This window comes from Chlorocebus sabaeus, chromosome 21 (genome assembly GCF_047675955.1).
Source record: "Chlorocebus sabaeus isolate Y175 chromosome 21, mChlSab1.0.hap1, whole genome shotgun sequence".
Lineage (NCBI taxonomy): Eukaryota > Metazoa > Chordata > Mammalia > Primates > Cercopithecidae > Chlorocebus > Chlorocebus sabaeus.
Window position 1 is genome coordinate 125,472,515 of NC_132924.1, and position 13,098 is coordinate 125,485,612.

Sequence of the window (13,098 nt, forward strand, 5' to 3'; positions counted from 1 at the left end):
GAGTTTACTGGTTCACATGAGAATTTCTCAACACAAAGCACGGCCGTGGGACTAGGGTGGGAGCTGGAGTTTGCTTTTAGGAAATGTCTCGAAGTATAGTGCGTATTGTTTTCCTGTTGTCCATAGCAACTATGGGGGATTAAATGTTAAAAATGTTAAAATTGGGTGACTTGGCTCAATCTTACGTCCTCACACAGTTACAGAACATTGAGAAATGAAGAGTTAGTGACTGTACACATTGGCTAAACGTGCACCCTCTTTTGGGTGTCTTTCTTCTCATTTAAGTCCCTGATGCCACCTTTTCAGCAAGGCCATTCCTGCCGTCTCAACTCAGAGTGACCCGTTGCCGTCACTTTCTCTTATGTTGCTCTGTTTTTAAAAGTTCGACTTTGAGATGTAATTTATGTAGAGTCACATGAACCCATTTTTAAGTGTATGGTTTGAAAAGAAAGTTTACATACTTAGGTGATAATCACTACAGTTAAGGTACAGCGGGGAACCATGGCTGGTGGGAGTTCCTCAGCCTCTGCTCCAGGAAGGCGCCCATCTGCGGAATTTGACTTTCCAGAGTTTCGTATACAGGAGCCCCTTCTTATCCATGCGGCATGTGTCCCAAGACCCCCAGTGGATGGCTGAAACTGTGGGTGGTGCCACACCCTCTGTATACAATCTTTTTTTCCTGTGCATACATACTTTTGATAAAGTTTACAAATTAGGTATAGTAAGAGATTAGCAGCAATAACTAATAATACGGATCAGTTACAACAGTGTGTCAGCATCACCACTCTTGTGCTGTGGGGCTCTTATTAAATAAAGTGAGGGTCACCTGAACCCAAGCACTGTGATGTTGCGGTAGTCGGTCTGATCACCAAGATGGCTACTGAGTGACTCAGGGCGGGTGGCGTATATGGCATGGACATGCGGGACAAAGGAAGACTCGTGCCGTAAGCGGGACACAGTGGGACAGCTCGAGATTTCATCATGCTTCTCAAAATGGTGCGCAGCTTAAAACTTAACAAAGTGTTTTTTTCTGGAATTTTCCGTTTAATCTTTTCAGACTGTGGTTGACCACGGGTAACTGACACCTTGCAGTGTGAGCCGCAGATAATGGGGGGCTGCTGGAAATGGAGTGTTCCACATATTCTCTGTTTCCGGCTTCCTTCACTCAGCTGGTGCTTTTGAGGTGTGCGTGTCATTTGTCCCTTCGTACTGCTGGGAGCGCCTCAGCGAGCGGCTGTGCTGCAAGTCAGCCGTACCCTGCTGGTGGACATTTGAGTTGTTTCCAGCCTTGGCTATTACAAAAAACCCTGCTATGAACATTGGAAATATACTCAGCATCTGCTGGATATGTTTTTTTCTCCTTGGGAAATACCTGGGAGTGCAGTCGCTTTGTTGTATGGTAAGTGTACATCGTTTTCACTTTGTGAAAACTGCCCGACTTTTTCCAAAGTACTTACAGCATCTGCCCTCCCAACAACAATGCACAAGAGCTGCAGTTGTTCGTCTTAACCCAGACTTAGTGTGTGGTGGATTTAAGCTGTATGATCCTGATGACAAATGTTGTTGATTGTCTTTGCCTGTACTTAGCAGTCATTTGTCTATTTTCTCCTGTGAAATGTCCATTTGAATCTTTTGCCCATTTTTAACTGATTTGTTTATTGAGTGACAACTCAATAATGAGAGTTCTTCAGATATCCTGGATACAAATCTTTTGTCAGATTTATGTGTTGCAGATTTTTTTTCTAGTCTGTGGCTTGTCTTTTCATTTTCTTAGTGGTGGTTTTTGAAGAACAAATGTATGGAACCCCATTTATCAACTTTTTTCTTTTATGGTTCATGCTTTTTTATGTGCTAAGAAATTTTTGCCTGCCACAAAATTACGAAGTTTTTAAAAAATGGTTTTTAAAAGAAATTTTGTACTCTTAGCCCTTACATTTAAACCCGTGATAAATTTTGAGTTAATTTGTGTTTATGAAATGAGAAAGTAAATAAATGGGTTCATCCTCTCACCCATGGATATAAATTATTCCCACATCATTTGTTGAAAAAGACTGTTCTTTCCCTATTGCAGTATCTGGGTGACTTGGTGTAAAATCATTTGACCACACATGCATAGTACTGTTTGTATGGTTATGTGAATAAATGAAAGAAGTGAATTTATATAATACTTTTGAAGGCAACTCAAGATCATGTAATGCTTCTCAAGTATTATAATGAACATTTATTTTCATACCCTAGTGAATAGTTTTTAATTAAAAAACCTGTTACAGAGACATGACAAGTAATTGCACAGTCTGACCCTGCACTGGACTCTGGACTGGAGAGAAAAAAAAATGCCATGAAGAATATTAACAAATCCAGTGGCAAGATGGGAATAGGAACAGTAGATTAAAGTTTTGTATTAATGTTAAGTTTATGAAGTTGGCAGTTGTACTGTGGTAACATGAAAGAATGTTCTCAGTTTTAGTAAATATACAGTAAAGTATTTAGTAGTAAAGAGCCATGAGGTATGTAAGTTACGCTCAGATGCTCCCCGGCCCCAGATGTGTGTGAGTGTGGGAGGGTACAGAATAAATGCATGCAAATGATAAATAAAAACACTTCTACCATAAATGTTAACAATAGGTAAATCTGAAGAAAGAATGTATCACTTTTGCTAAGCTTGAAATTCTTTCTAAATTAAAAAATTATTTTATTTATTTTTATTTTTTTTGAGACGGAGTTTCACTCCTGTTATCCAAGTTGGAGTGTAATGGTGCAATCTTGGCTCACTGCAACCTCCGCCTCCCGGGTTCATTCTCCTGCCTCAGCCTACCAAGTAGCTGGGATTACAGGTGCGCGCCACCACGCCCAGCTAATTTTTGTATTTTTAGTAGAGATGGGGTTTCACCATGTTGGCCAGGCTGGTCTCTAACTCCTGACCTCAGGTGATCTGCCCGCCTTGGCCTGCCAAAGTGCTGGGATTACAGGCATGAGCCATCACTCCAGACCTAAAAAAATTTTTTTAATAAAATATTTTAAAAATAATCTATTACATTAAGTTGTTGGCTTAATATTTGCCTTTTACATGGAAGTAGAATTTAAACGTATTAAAATAGCCATTAATAGTGATTTTAAAAATCTAGGTTGTTAGGCTTACATTTATTTGAAATAGAAATTTCTCTGAAAACTAAATGGCCGTTCTAGATGTAATGATCATTTACCATTTAAAAAAAAAAAGTTTTATGATGATGTCTTGTGTTACAAATTCTCTCTTATTGTCTGAAATCCAGCTCTCAGTTTCGCCGGGTAAACTGGACTGTTTGAAGTTTTCCGAGGATACATTTTCTCTCTCACTATCTTTTTGGTCACCTAGTTTGATTACAGCGGTAAAAGTTATTACAGAGCCCTCTGCACAAGAGCCCGTGTATGTCTTTAAAAGATGGAATTACTGTTCATTTCAGATATCACTCCAAGGATTTAATGTGAATCTAATTGTATTTGTTAAGTCCTTTTTTGTATTTGGTCTATTTTCTACCACAACGAAGTCAACAGAACAAGCTAGGATACAGATTATCTACTTCTAGGCCAGAAATCTGAGAGGATTTAGAGGAAATCAGTACAACCAGTGAGCTCTCATACAGTGGTTGACCTGGTTGGTGAGACCGTCTTGTCCACTTGCCATGGCCAAGTGGGACTCATTGCTGTCTTATCCACTACTTGCAACTTTGAGTGTCTTAACTGACTCGGTTTAGGGACTTTTGTTTTCTTCAACTTGTCTTTGCTTTGAAGTTTTAATATACATTTATATACAGTATATGCTGGGTAATATAATATACATTATAACCTGGACTCAGAGCACCCCTCAGTTAGTGTTTTCATTTTCTGCCCTTTTTCTGTCTCTCCTGTTCCACATTCGTCTCATTTGCTGAGTACTTTCTGAGCTCATGATGTTCCTTTCCGAGTTTCCTAACTTCTCCAGAAGCACCTTGATGGCACCCGAATCTTGCAGTATTCGTGCAGTGTTGTCTTCAGGTTTTATTTGTTGCCTAGTTTTAGAGTTCACTATCTGTGGCCACGCTAGTTGTGCCCATGCAGAGTGCTGACCGCAAGGAGCTCTATTCCGTGCTGAGCTGGACTGTTGGAGCTCCAGTGACGTTTCATGGTGAGGAGGCAGGGATTCTGAATTGCAGAGGAGCAGCGCGAATGAGGGCTGTTTGGCCCTTGCCTATTGCTGGCTTGTGACTTCCCCTCACAGAATCTCTTGAAATGGATGCCACTCTTGAAGTGACTTGGCTCTGTTTTAGGGGCCTACTCGTGCGGTGGTGTGTGCAGCTCTCCCGGCCCTTGGGGAAAGTGGAGTACAGGGATGCCTGCGGGACAATCCGCCATCGGCCAGGGCCCTGCCTGCCTTAGCCCTGCTGAGAGCTCAGCATAGCTTCCACCTGCAGCTGTCTTCCTGGGCGTTTTCTAAAGTGAAAATAAAGATTCAGCCATGAAATGATTTTTGTTTTATTTATTTATTTTTAATGTAAGAAACAAATAGAATTGCTTTTTAGAAGACAAAACTGAAATGAAGCATTGAAAACATTCACGATTGTTATGAAGATGCAGATCCTCAGAATGAAAAAGTATGTGTTTTAAAGTTCCCTGTTTACATTTCTGAACTTTTAGGCATCTCTAGGTTTGGGAGGTTGAGGCATCTTCTTCAAGCCTCACAGTGAGCCCCGGCGCCCGGGCTGCAGTCCACGGTGAACCCCGGCGCCCGGGCTGCAGTCCGCGGTGAACCCCGGCGCCCGGGCTGCAGTCCGCTCCGTAGGGCTCACTGTGATGTTTTCTTTGTGTTTGTAGCTCATTGTCTTTAATGCAGTAACTGCCTGCTGAATGCAGTGGGATGTTTGCTGCTGATCACAGGGACATTTAGGCTGTTGAGGTTTGTCCTTCATTTACTGAAGGAAGAAAGGAATTCAGAATGAGGACCCAGCATCCTTTCATAAACTTAGGGAATGATTAACTGTCTTTTGCCTGAAGATCATGCAAGCCCACACCCCTGCCCCCTCCTGCCTGCTTGCCTTCTAGTGTGGGAAATTTGAAGCAGGCAGGAAAGTATATCCAATATACAAGGATGGAGTAGCTGAAGGAATCTGGGTGAGGAGAAGTGAGGGTGGCAGAATAATGCAGCAGGGTGGGGCGAGACAGAGCCCATGTGCACCGTTCTGTGGTCGTGCCGAGCTACGGGAGAGGCCCCTCGTGGCTCTCAGCTTCTCAGCAGCTGGGAAAAGATGGGAACCCAGTCTGTAATGGCAGGCACAGGGGACACATGATTAAGGCCAATGGGTTTTCCTAAGAGGCCCAGCTTTTTCTGACACTTGAGATCTGAGAGAAATTTCTTCTTTAGACCCTCACTAAGAATATGTCCTCCACCCATCCCTACAGTGGATAATGACATGGATTTCTTCCTGCTGGGTCTTCTAATGGCTCGCGGTGAAGTTCAGAGGGGAAACAGTCTTGTGGGTGAATAATGAAAGAACGCCAAGCAGACAGGGAGCATTCCCCTGGGACTTTTGGATCCAGTGATAGAATTTAGAAGACTTAGAGGTGTGAACGGACTGTGTATCCCTCAGATTATCCTTCAAAATAACAATGGCCCAGAATTTGGAGATGAGGCAGCAGGTGTGCCCACGGTGCTGTGTCGGCCATTGGGTGTTACAGTGAGAAGCGGACCCGTGTCTTCGACAGTTGTCTGAGGGAAGGATAAGCTCACCAAGTCCAGGGTGACAGTCAAGAAACCTGGCCCCATGGCCCCTCTCCTCACTGGGGTGGGCCAAGAGAAAGCTCTCAGGCAGCCCGGGCTTCCTTGGGACACTGTTTGGGATCGCCTGACAGTATCCCAAGGAACTGTTTCCAAGGCTGCAGCATTCCCTGACAGAGAGCAAGGCTGTAGGAATCTTAGCCTGGAGAAGTTTTAAAGGAGTTGTCTGCAGTGGGCTTTAAAAAAGTAAATGACATCCTGGCTAACATGGTGAAACCCTGTTTCTACTAAAAATACAAAAAAATTAGCCAAGCGTGGGTGGTGGGCGCCTGTAGTCCCAGCTACTCAGGAGACTGAGGCAGGAGAATGGTGTGAACCCGGGCGGCGGAGCTTGCAGTGAGCCGAGATCGCGTCATTGCACTCCAGCCTGGGTGACAGAGTGAGACTCCATCTCAAAAAAAAAAACCACACAAAACAAAAACAAAAAACAAAACAGTAAGTGAAAAACAATAGCAAAAGAACAAAAAAACAAATCACAAAAACTCAGCAAAAGCACCCTTAGAAATGTCTAATTCCAAGCACTGACCCATCCTTGTTCTTCCTCAGTCCTCACTTAATTCTTAATTGGATATAAGTCAGGGTCTGTCTCTCCAGGAAATCATCGGCGAGCGTGGCCAGTCATAAGAGAGCAGGACCAGGGATCAGCTGAGGCTTATTCCAAGATGAGATGATCAAAATATCAAGAATGCTTCTAAGTTATGATTCTTGATATTATGGCAACAAGGAATGCAGTGTGTCTGAAAGAGCAACCAGGCCAGGAGACCCGTCTGAAGGAAGCCAGGGATCAGAATATAACCCTGTTTATGTGATTTCAAGCTGCCACCCCGTCTGTCAGGGACTTGTTCCTGCCAGTCCTCCCCTTTTGGTGACATCTTACCTGAGCGTTGGTAACCAGGGGCTCCCCTGAGTTTGGCGTTTCCATAGCTGCAGCTGTGGTTGATGGTCCCTAGACTCTGACAGGAGCCAGGTGCTCTCAGGTTGGTCACGAGAGATTTCTCCACAGGGTGACAGAGGACAACAGTGATTATTCATAATGCTGATCCTGGGACAGGATGTTGGCTTGAAAACTAGACTGAAAATGGGTCAAGAAGGCAGGTGCCCAGTGACCTCGTGGTCTCCCTGTGGCGAGGGGCGTTGGGGTTGCCTCTCGAGAAATGGATGTGACGGCGGTTTCCTCGGTTGGCCACGCCCACAGAGTTTTAAGAAAGCAAAGAAGTGTGTAGCAGTGAAACCCCCAGATGAGGACAGACTGCAGAGTTCCCGGGGCAGAAAACCATTGCCAGGTATTTTATTCAGTGTGTTCATGATCAGGTCGTCTCCGTAAGGCATGGGTACCCCTTAGAGTGTCTGCAGTGTTCAGGGCTGTTCCCTGTGAGTAGAAATGTGGGGTAGACACCAAGGAATGGGGTGCAGTGTGGGCTCCAGGGGATCTCTCACCGCTGCAGAGTCCTGGAAGGGTGGCCTCAGGACCACCCCAGTTCCTGGCCCTGAAGGCCAAGCCCAGATCCTCCCTTAACAACATAATAGCCTTGACCTTCTCGAAGCTGATAACAAAATATTGTGGCACAGTTTTATGAGATCACAGTTTTGTGAGGCTCTGTCCCTGGCCAAGCCACTGCAGAAGCTTTAGCCCAGGGGTGTCCAACCTTTTGGCGTCCCTGGGCCACATCAGAAGAAGAAGAAACTCTTGGGCCACACATAGAATACACTAACACTAATAGCTGACGAGTGAAGAAAAAGGTCCTGTGCATCATGTTTTTGGTATTTGCCACCACGGATGAGCAAAACCATTGTTGCATTGAAAGGGCTGGACATGGCTCCTTCAGCTCCTGACAGCCTTTCGCCTTAGCGACTGGAGCAGCTACAGCATGTTAGGTGATTTATCAAACATCTGCTGCTGGCAGGTAACTGGAGGTGAAATTTCTCTCTACAGACACTCAGGGTGGAATTGGAGCAGAACCCAGGTGGAAGACGAGGTCATTGGTGGCTTCTCCAGGTAGAAGGCCAGATCCCTCGTGGCTTCTCCAGGTAGAAGACCAGGTCACTGGTGGCACTCCCAGGTGGAAGGCCAGATCACTGGTCACTTCTCCAGGTGGAAGACCAGCATCTCCAGGTGGAAGGCCAGATCACTGGTCACTTCTCCAGGTGGAAGGCCAGATCACTGGTGGCTTCCCATGGCTTCTGCCCCCTTTCATTCGTCCTGCTCTGACTTCACTATCTAATCCTGAGTCCACGTGGGTGCTATCACAGCAGTTCTAGGAGTTGGCACGAGAGAAAAATGATCCCTTTGCACTCAGTGCTGGCTGTCTTTCCCCAGAACAGCAGTAAGCAGGAACGGACTACTCTCATATCATATAACTTAGAACCTGGGTTGCTAGGGACAGAAAAGTGCATTTTTTTTTTTTTTCCTGTACTGATTCCTTGTGACTTCTGCATACCTGTAAACTTGGTGAGGGACTCACTGTTCACGCACCCAGAGCTGACTGGGAGGAGTTCCTGAAAGACAGCTCTGCAGTTGCTCAGGAACTCAGGAAGAGCTAACATATTTAGAGGATTAAAGGAAATAGGGCTTTTTGACTGCTTGAAGGATTAATTTCCTTGTGTAGTTTTCACATAAGGTATTTTCTCTAAGAAAGTGCAACCAGGAGATACACTGGTCCCCCTTGCCAGTGGGGGATATGATTGAAGACCTCAGTGGGTGCCTGAAACTGCAGATAGTACCAAATCCTATATATACTGTGTTTTTTCTTGTACATACATACCTATGATAAAGTTTATTTAGAAATTAGGCTCAGTAAGAGACTTCTGAACAGCAGTAACTAATAGAATAATTATTGTAACAATATACTGTAGGAAAAGTTACATAAATGTGGTCTCTCTGTCTAAAAATATCACTCTTCCTCGTCTTGTGAGGACGTGAGATGATGCAGTGCCCTGTGGTGAGAAGCGAGAGGTGAGTGATGTAGGTTAGGCCACTGCAGCCTCTGACATACACCAGAAGAGGACTGGCTGCTTGGGTGACCTGGGCCGCCAAGCCATGAGGATGTCAGTGGCTGCAGGTCAGGAGCAGACGGTGTGGATGACTGACAGGCAGGCAGGGTGACAATGCGGAGATGCTGAACAGAGGGCTGCTGACAGAGGGCTGGTTCAGGTTCTGGGCAGGCGGAGCGGGACAGGCGAGTGCTTCCCCTTCCTCTGCCCCCCACCGAGCTTCCGGGGTGGCCACCGAGCGAGTCTTGGCACTGGAGGGCAGTGCTGGCTGGGTGGCTCGTCTGAGAATGTTCCTTCTGGTAACTCGGATGCTTTCTTCCCAAGATCGTCCTTCTGAGAAGCTCCAAGCACCCATTAGAAGAGGTTCCCCCGGTGATGGTTAAGGCGGAGCCGCGGGAGAGCCAGTGTTGTTTTGGCTCAAGTCAGCTGGACGGTTTCTGTTATTGGTTTTGGCTTCCTGGTCTATGTGAGGGGTTGGCGGGGGGTGGGGGGGGGATGAGAATCGCCTTGTTTTTGCTTTGCTGTAACTGAGGAAAGGATTAAGGAGCCATCTGTGGCACATTGATCTACACTTTTCCAATAGCGTTAAGTTTGCTTCTGTTCACGTCTTTCATAGGGCAGGTGTGTCATGCCCACAAGTGATTCGACCTGTGGGAATTCTGTTGTGGGTGGTTCCCGGAACTATGGGCGGGCGATTTCACCCAAGGCTCCCTCTGCTTTGTGTCTTGTAGAATGTCGTTCTCTCGGGAGGCTCCACCATGTTCAGGGATTTCGGACGCCGACTACAGAGGGATTTGAAGAGAGTGGTGGATGCTAGGCTGAGGCTCAGCGAGGAGCTCAGCGGCGGGAGGATCAAGGTAGGAGCCAGGGGCCTCCACGTGGTGCCTGGGGCTTCTGCGCCAGGCCTGACTCGGGCCCTCCTGACACAGAGCCGAAGGAGCTTGTCTGGGCCACGTGAAATCAAAACAAGTGTGCCTCGCTTTCTGAGCTGCGTTTTGACATGACCGCGGAGGTTTGCTGCCTGAGGTCCTTCCAGGCTGGTGGTTCAGACCGATGGTCCTGATGACACAGCAATGACAGCTTCACACTCTCACTGACCATACCTGCCAGCAGTTTCCTTTTGTGTTGTAGAGATCAGGCATGGGGTGTAATGACCAGTGTCCCAAGGAGATGGGACTGATTTACGGTGAGGATCTCTCATATCCTTCAGAAATGTTCTCACTAAATGAAAGTAACATGTTAGCAGGGAGTTACAAGGCGTTTCTCCAAGATAGTAATTCTTAAGTAGCTGGTGATCACTGTGGGCTTCTAACCAAGAGTGGGCTTCGATAGTGGCAGTGGGTGCAAGGAAGAGCGCGCACGAGTCCACTGTTGGAAAAGCACAGTTTCTTTTTCTTTTCTTTTCTTTTTTGGAGACAGAGTCTTGCTCTGCCGCCCAGGCTGGAGTGCAGTGTCGAGATCTTGGCTCACCGCAAGCTCCGCCTCCCAGGTTCACACCATTCTCCTGCCTCAGCCTCCTGAGTAGCTGGGACTAAAGGTGTGCCTGCCACCACACCTGGCTAATGTTTTGTATTTTTAGTAGAGATGGGGTTTCACAGTGTTAGCCAGGATGGTCTCCATCACCTGACCTCGTGATCTGCCTGCATTGGCCTCCCAAAGTGCTGGGATTACAAGCAGGAGCCACCTCACCCAGCCGGAAAAGCACAGTTTCTTTTAGTATTTTGGGGATGGTTAATCTTATTTGGGATGATCTCTGCAGTGCCAGAACATCTGATATGTTTGGTCAAAAAAAAGCAGTGCGGTTAATTGTTTGGATTTTGTGCTTTTGTGCTTTAATGCTTTCAGCCTTGTGAGAGGCAGGTTCTTGCCGGGCGCACTGTGTTCCTTTGAGCCCTGGGGGCTGGGATTGTGGTGGGTCTTAGGGGGGATTTGGCAGCAGGGGCAGAGTCACTGAGTGCTGGGTGTGAGGTTGTGCTTGTGGCAGTAAGAGGAGGGCGGCTCCGGGTGAAGCCGTGGTCTCATCAGTTGGGGGATGATTGGATCACAGATGTGTCTGTGCGCGTGGAGTAAGTGAGAGCTGCTTTCTCTTCCAGCCAAAGCCTGTGGAGGTCCAGGTGGTCACTCATCACATGCAGCGCTACGCCGTGTGGTTCGGAGGCTCCATGCTGGCCTCGACTGTAAGTCCCTCTCTCAGGCTCTGTGTTTCCATCCCTGTGCTCTCTGTTGAGTTTGGGTAAATATCGTCTATGAAGGTGAAATAGTGTGTGCCCTAATCGTGTGGCTCTAAACAGACAATTCTGTAAAATATAAATTATATCTTTTTTTTTTTTTTTTTTTTTTTTGAGATGGGGTTTTACTCTGTCACCCAGGCTGGAGTTTAGTGGTGCGATCTCAACGCACTGCAACCTCTGCCTCCCAGGTTTAAGCAGTTCTCCTGCCTCTGCGTCCTCAGTAGCTGGTACCACAGGTGTTCACCACCACGCCTGGCTAATTTTTTTTGGTTATATTTTTAGTAGAGATGGGGTTTCGCCATGTTGGCCAGGCTGGTCTCGAACTCTTAACCTCAGGTGATCCACCCCGCCCCGCTTAGCCTTGCAAAGTGCTGGGATTACAGGCCTGAGCCTCTGCGCCTAGCGCAATATAAACTATGGTCTTAATAATCACACAACACATTTATCACTTATCCTTGCTAATTAGGGGTTACAGATAACATGGTAAGTGGAATCCAAAAATAATCTAAACAAATCCTGCATTAATCATTAATTTCAGTGACTTTTCCAAATAATTCTTACTTTTCCCCTCATATCTGTGAACAGCTCACACGTTGGTGGTGGGGGGTCTGTGAACAGCTTACACAATATCACACGTTGTTAGTGGGGGACCAGCATTTGGTTGGTCCTGAGAAGATAGAGGCTGATGAAATTTCTAAAAATTAAAATGCCCCCATTTAGTAGTTCAGTACATCAGAGAGGTAAAACCTCGCAGCAGTGGTCCCGTGAGGGAGGGTGGAGGCCGGGATGAGGAGAGTGTCTTGCCTGCTTGGTGCTTGACTTTCTTCTGAAATGTGTGTCTTTCTGTCCGCCTGCTGCCTCTCGTAGCCCGAGTTCTTTCAGGTCTGCCACACCAAGAAGGACTATGAAGAGTACGGGCCCAGCATCTGCCGCCACAACCCCGTCTTCGGAGTCATGTCCTAGTGTCTGCCTGAAAGCGTCGTTCAATGTTGTCACGTTGGGGAACAAGTGTCCTTCAGAACCCAGAGAAGGCCGCCGTTCTGTAAATAGCGACGTCGGTGTTGCTGCCCAGCAGCGTGCTTGCATTGCCGGTGCATGAGGCGCGCCGCGGGCCCTTCAGTAAAAGCCATTATCCGTGTGCGACCGCTGTCTGCCAGCCTCCTCCCTCACCCGCCCTCCTCTCCCTCGCTCTCCCTCCTCCTCCTCCTCTTCCGAGCTGCTAGCTGACAAATACAATTCTGAAGGAATCCAAATGTGACTTTGAAAATCGTTAGAGAAAACAACATTAGAAAATGGCGCAAAATCATTCTGCCCCGGGAGGGAATGTGGGGTGCACACCCTTTTCCTCCCAGCCTATTTTTGTAAATAAAATGTTTAAACTTGAAATACAAATCGATGTTTATATTTCCTATCATTTTGTATTTTATGGTATTTGGTACCAACTGGCTGATACTAAGCACGAATAGATATTGATGTCATGGAGTGCTGTGATCCAGAGTTTTTAATTGTGAGGCATGTTCTGATATGTTTATAGGCAAACAAATAAAACAGCAAACTTTTTTGCCACATGTTTGCTAGAAAATGATTATACTTTATTGGAGTGACATGAAGTTTGAACACTAAACAGTATTGTATGAGAATTACTACAGATCTTGTATGTTTTAGTTTTTTTTGTTTGAACTTTCTGGAACTGTTTTATAGAAGATGATGGTTTGTTGTCGGTGAGTGTTGGATGAAATACTTCCTTGCACCATTGTAATAAAAGCTGTTAGAATATTTATAAATATCTTTCTGCTGTAGTGTGGTGGTCTGTTGTTTTTCTCCCTGTCGCTGTGCTTCTTTTAAAGAATATTGGCATTGTTTTACATCATTGGTGGATTTGATTAATACCCAACTTGTGGGAGGAAATTCTTTTTCTGAATGGTGTGGGCTGCCTGCCCTGCAGTGGCCAGTCCATCGCTGGGGTATCGTGGGTCTGGATAACCCGTCAGAGATGGTTTTGGCATCTGGGGTGTAGTGGGAAGGAGCGACTAATGATTTCTGATATTCTTTCCTAAAAATTCAGGATTCATGACTGTAAGCTTT

At 46.1% G+C, this 13,098-nt stretch overlaps 1 protein-coding gene across 11 annotated transcripts in view; it reads left to right on the forward strand.

Moving 5' to 3' along the window:
* The window catches only part of ACTR3B (actin related protein 3B), a 95,356-nt gene extending 82,549 nt beyond the window's left edge, over positions 1-12,807 (forward strand). For 7 of the 11 annotated variants that reach the window (XM_073009524.1, XM_073009527.1, XM_073009525.1 and 4 more), the window contains 4 exons: positions 7,725-7,787; positions 9,514-9,639; positions 10,876-10,959; positions 11,881-12,807. In XM_073009524.1, the coding sequence (XP_072865625.1) occupies positions 7,725-7,787; positions 9,514-9,639; positions 10,876-10,959; positions 11,881-11,976 (369 nt within the window). In that variant the 3' untranslated portion in view covers positions 11,977-12,807. The remainder of the gene's footprint in view (positions 1-7,724; positions 7,788-9,513; positions 9,640-10,875; positions 10,960-11,880) is intronic. The other 4 variants (XM_007983561.3, XM_007983563.3, XM_007983565.3 and 1 more) reach the window with 1 other exon arrangement.
* Positions 12,808-13,098: the final 291 nt, after the last annotated feature.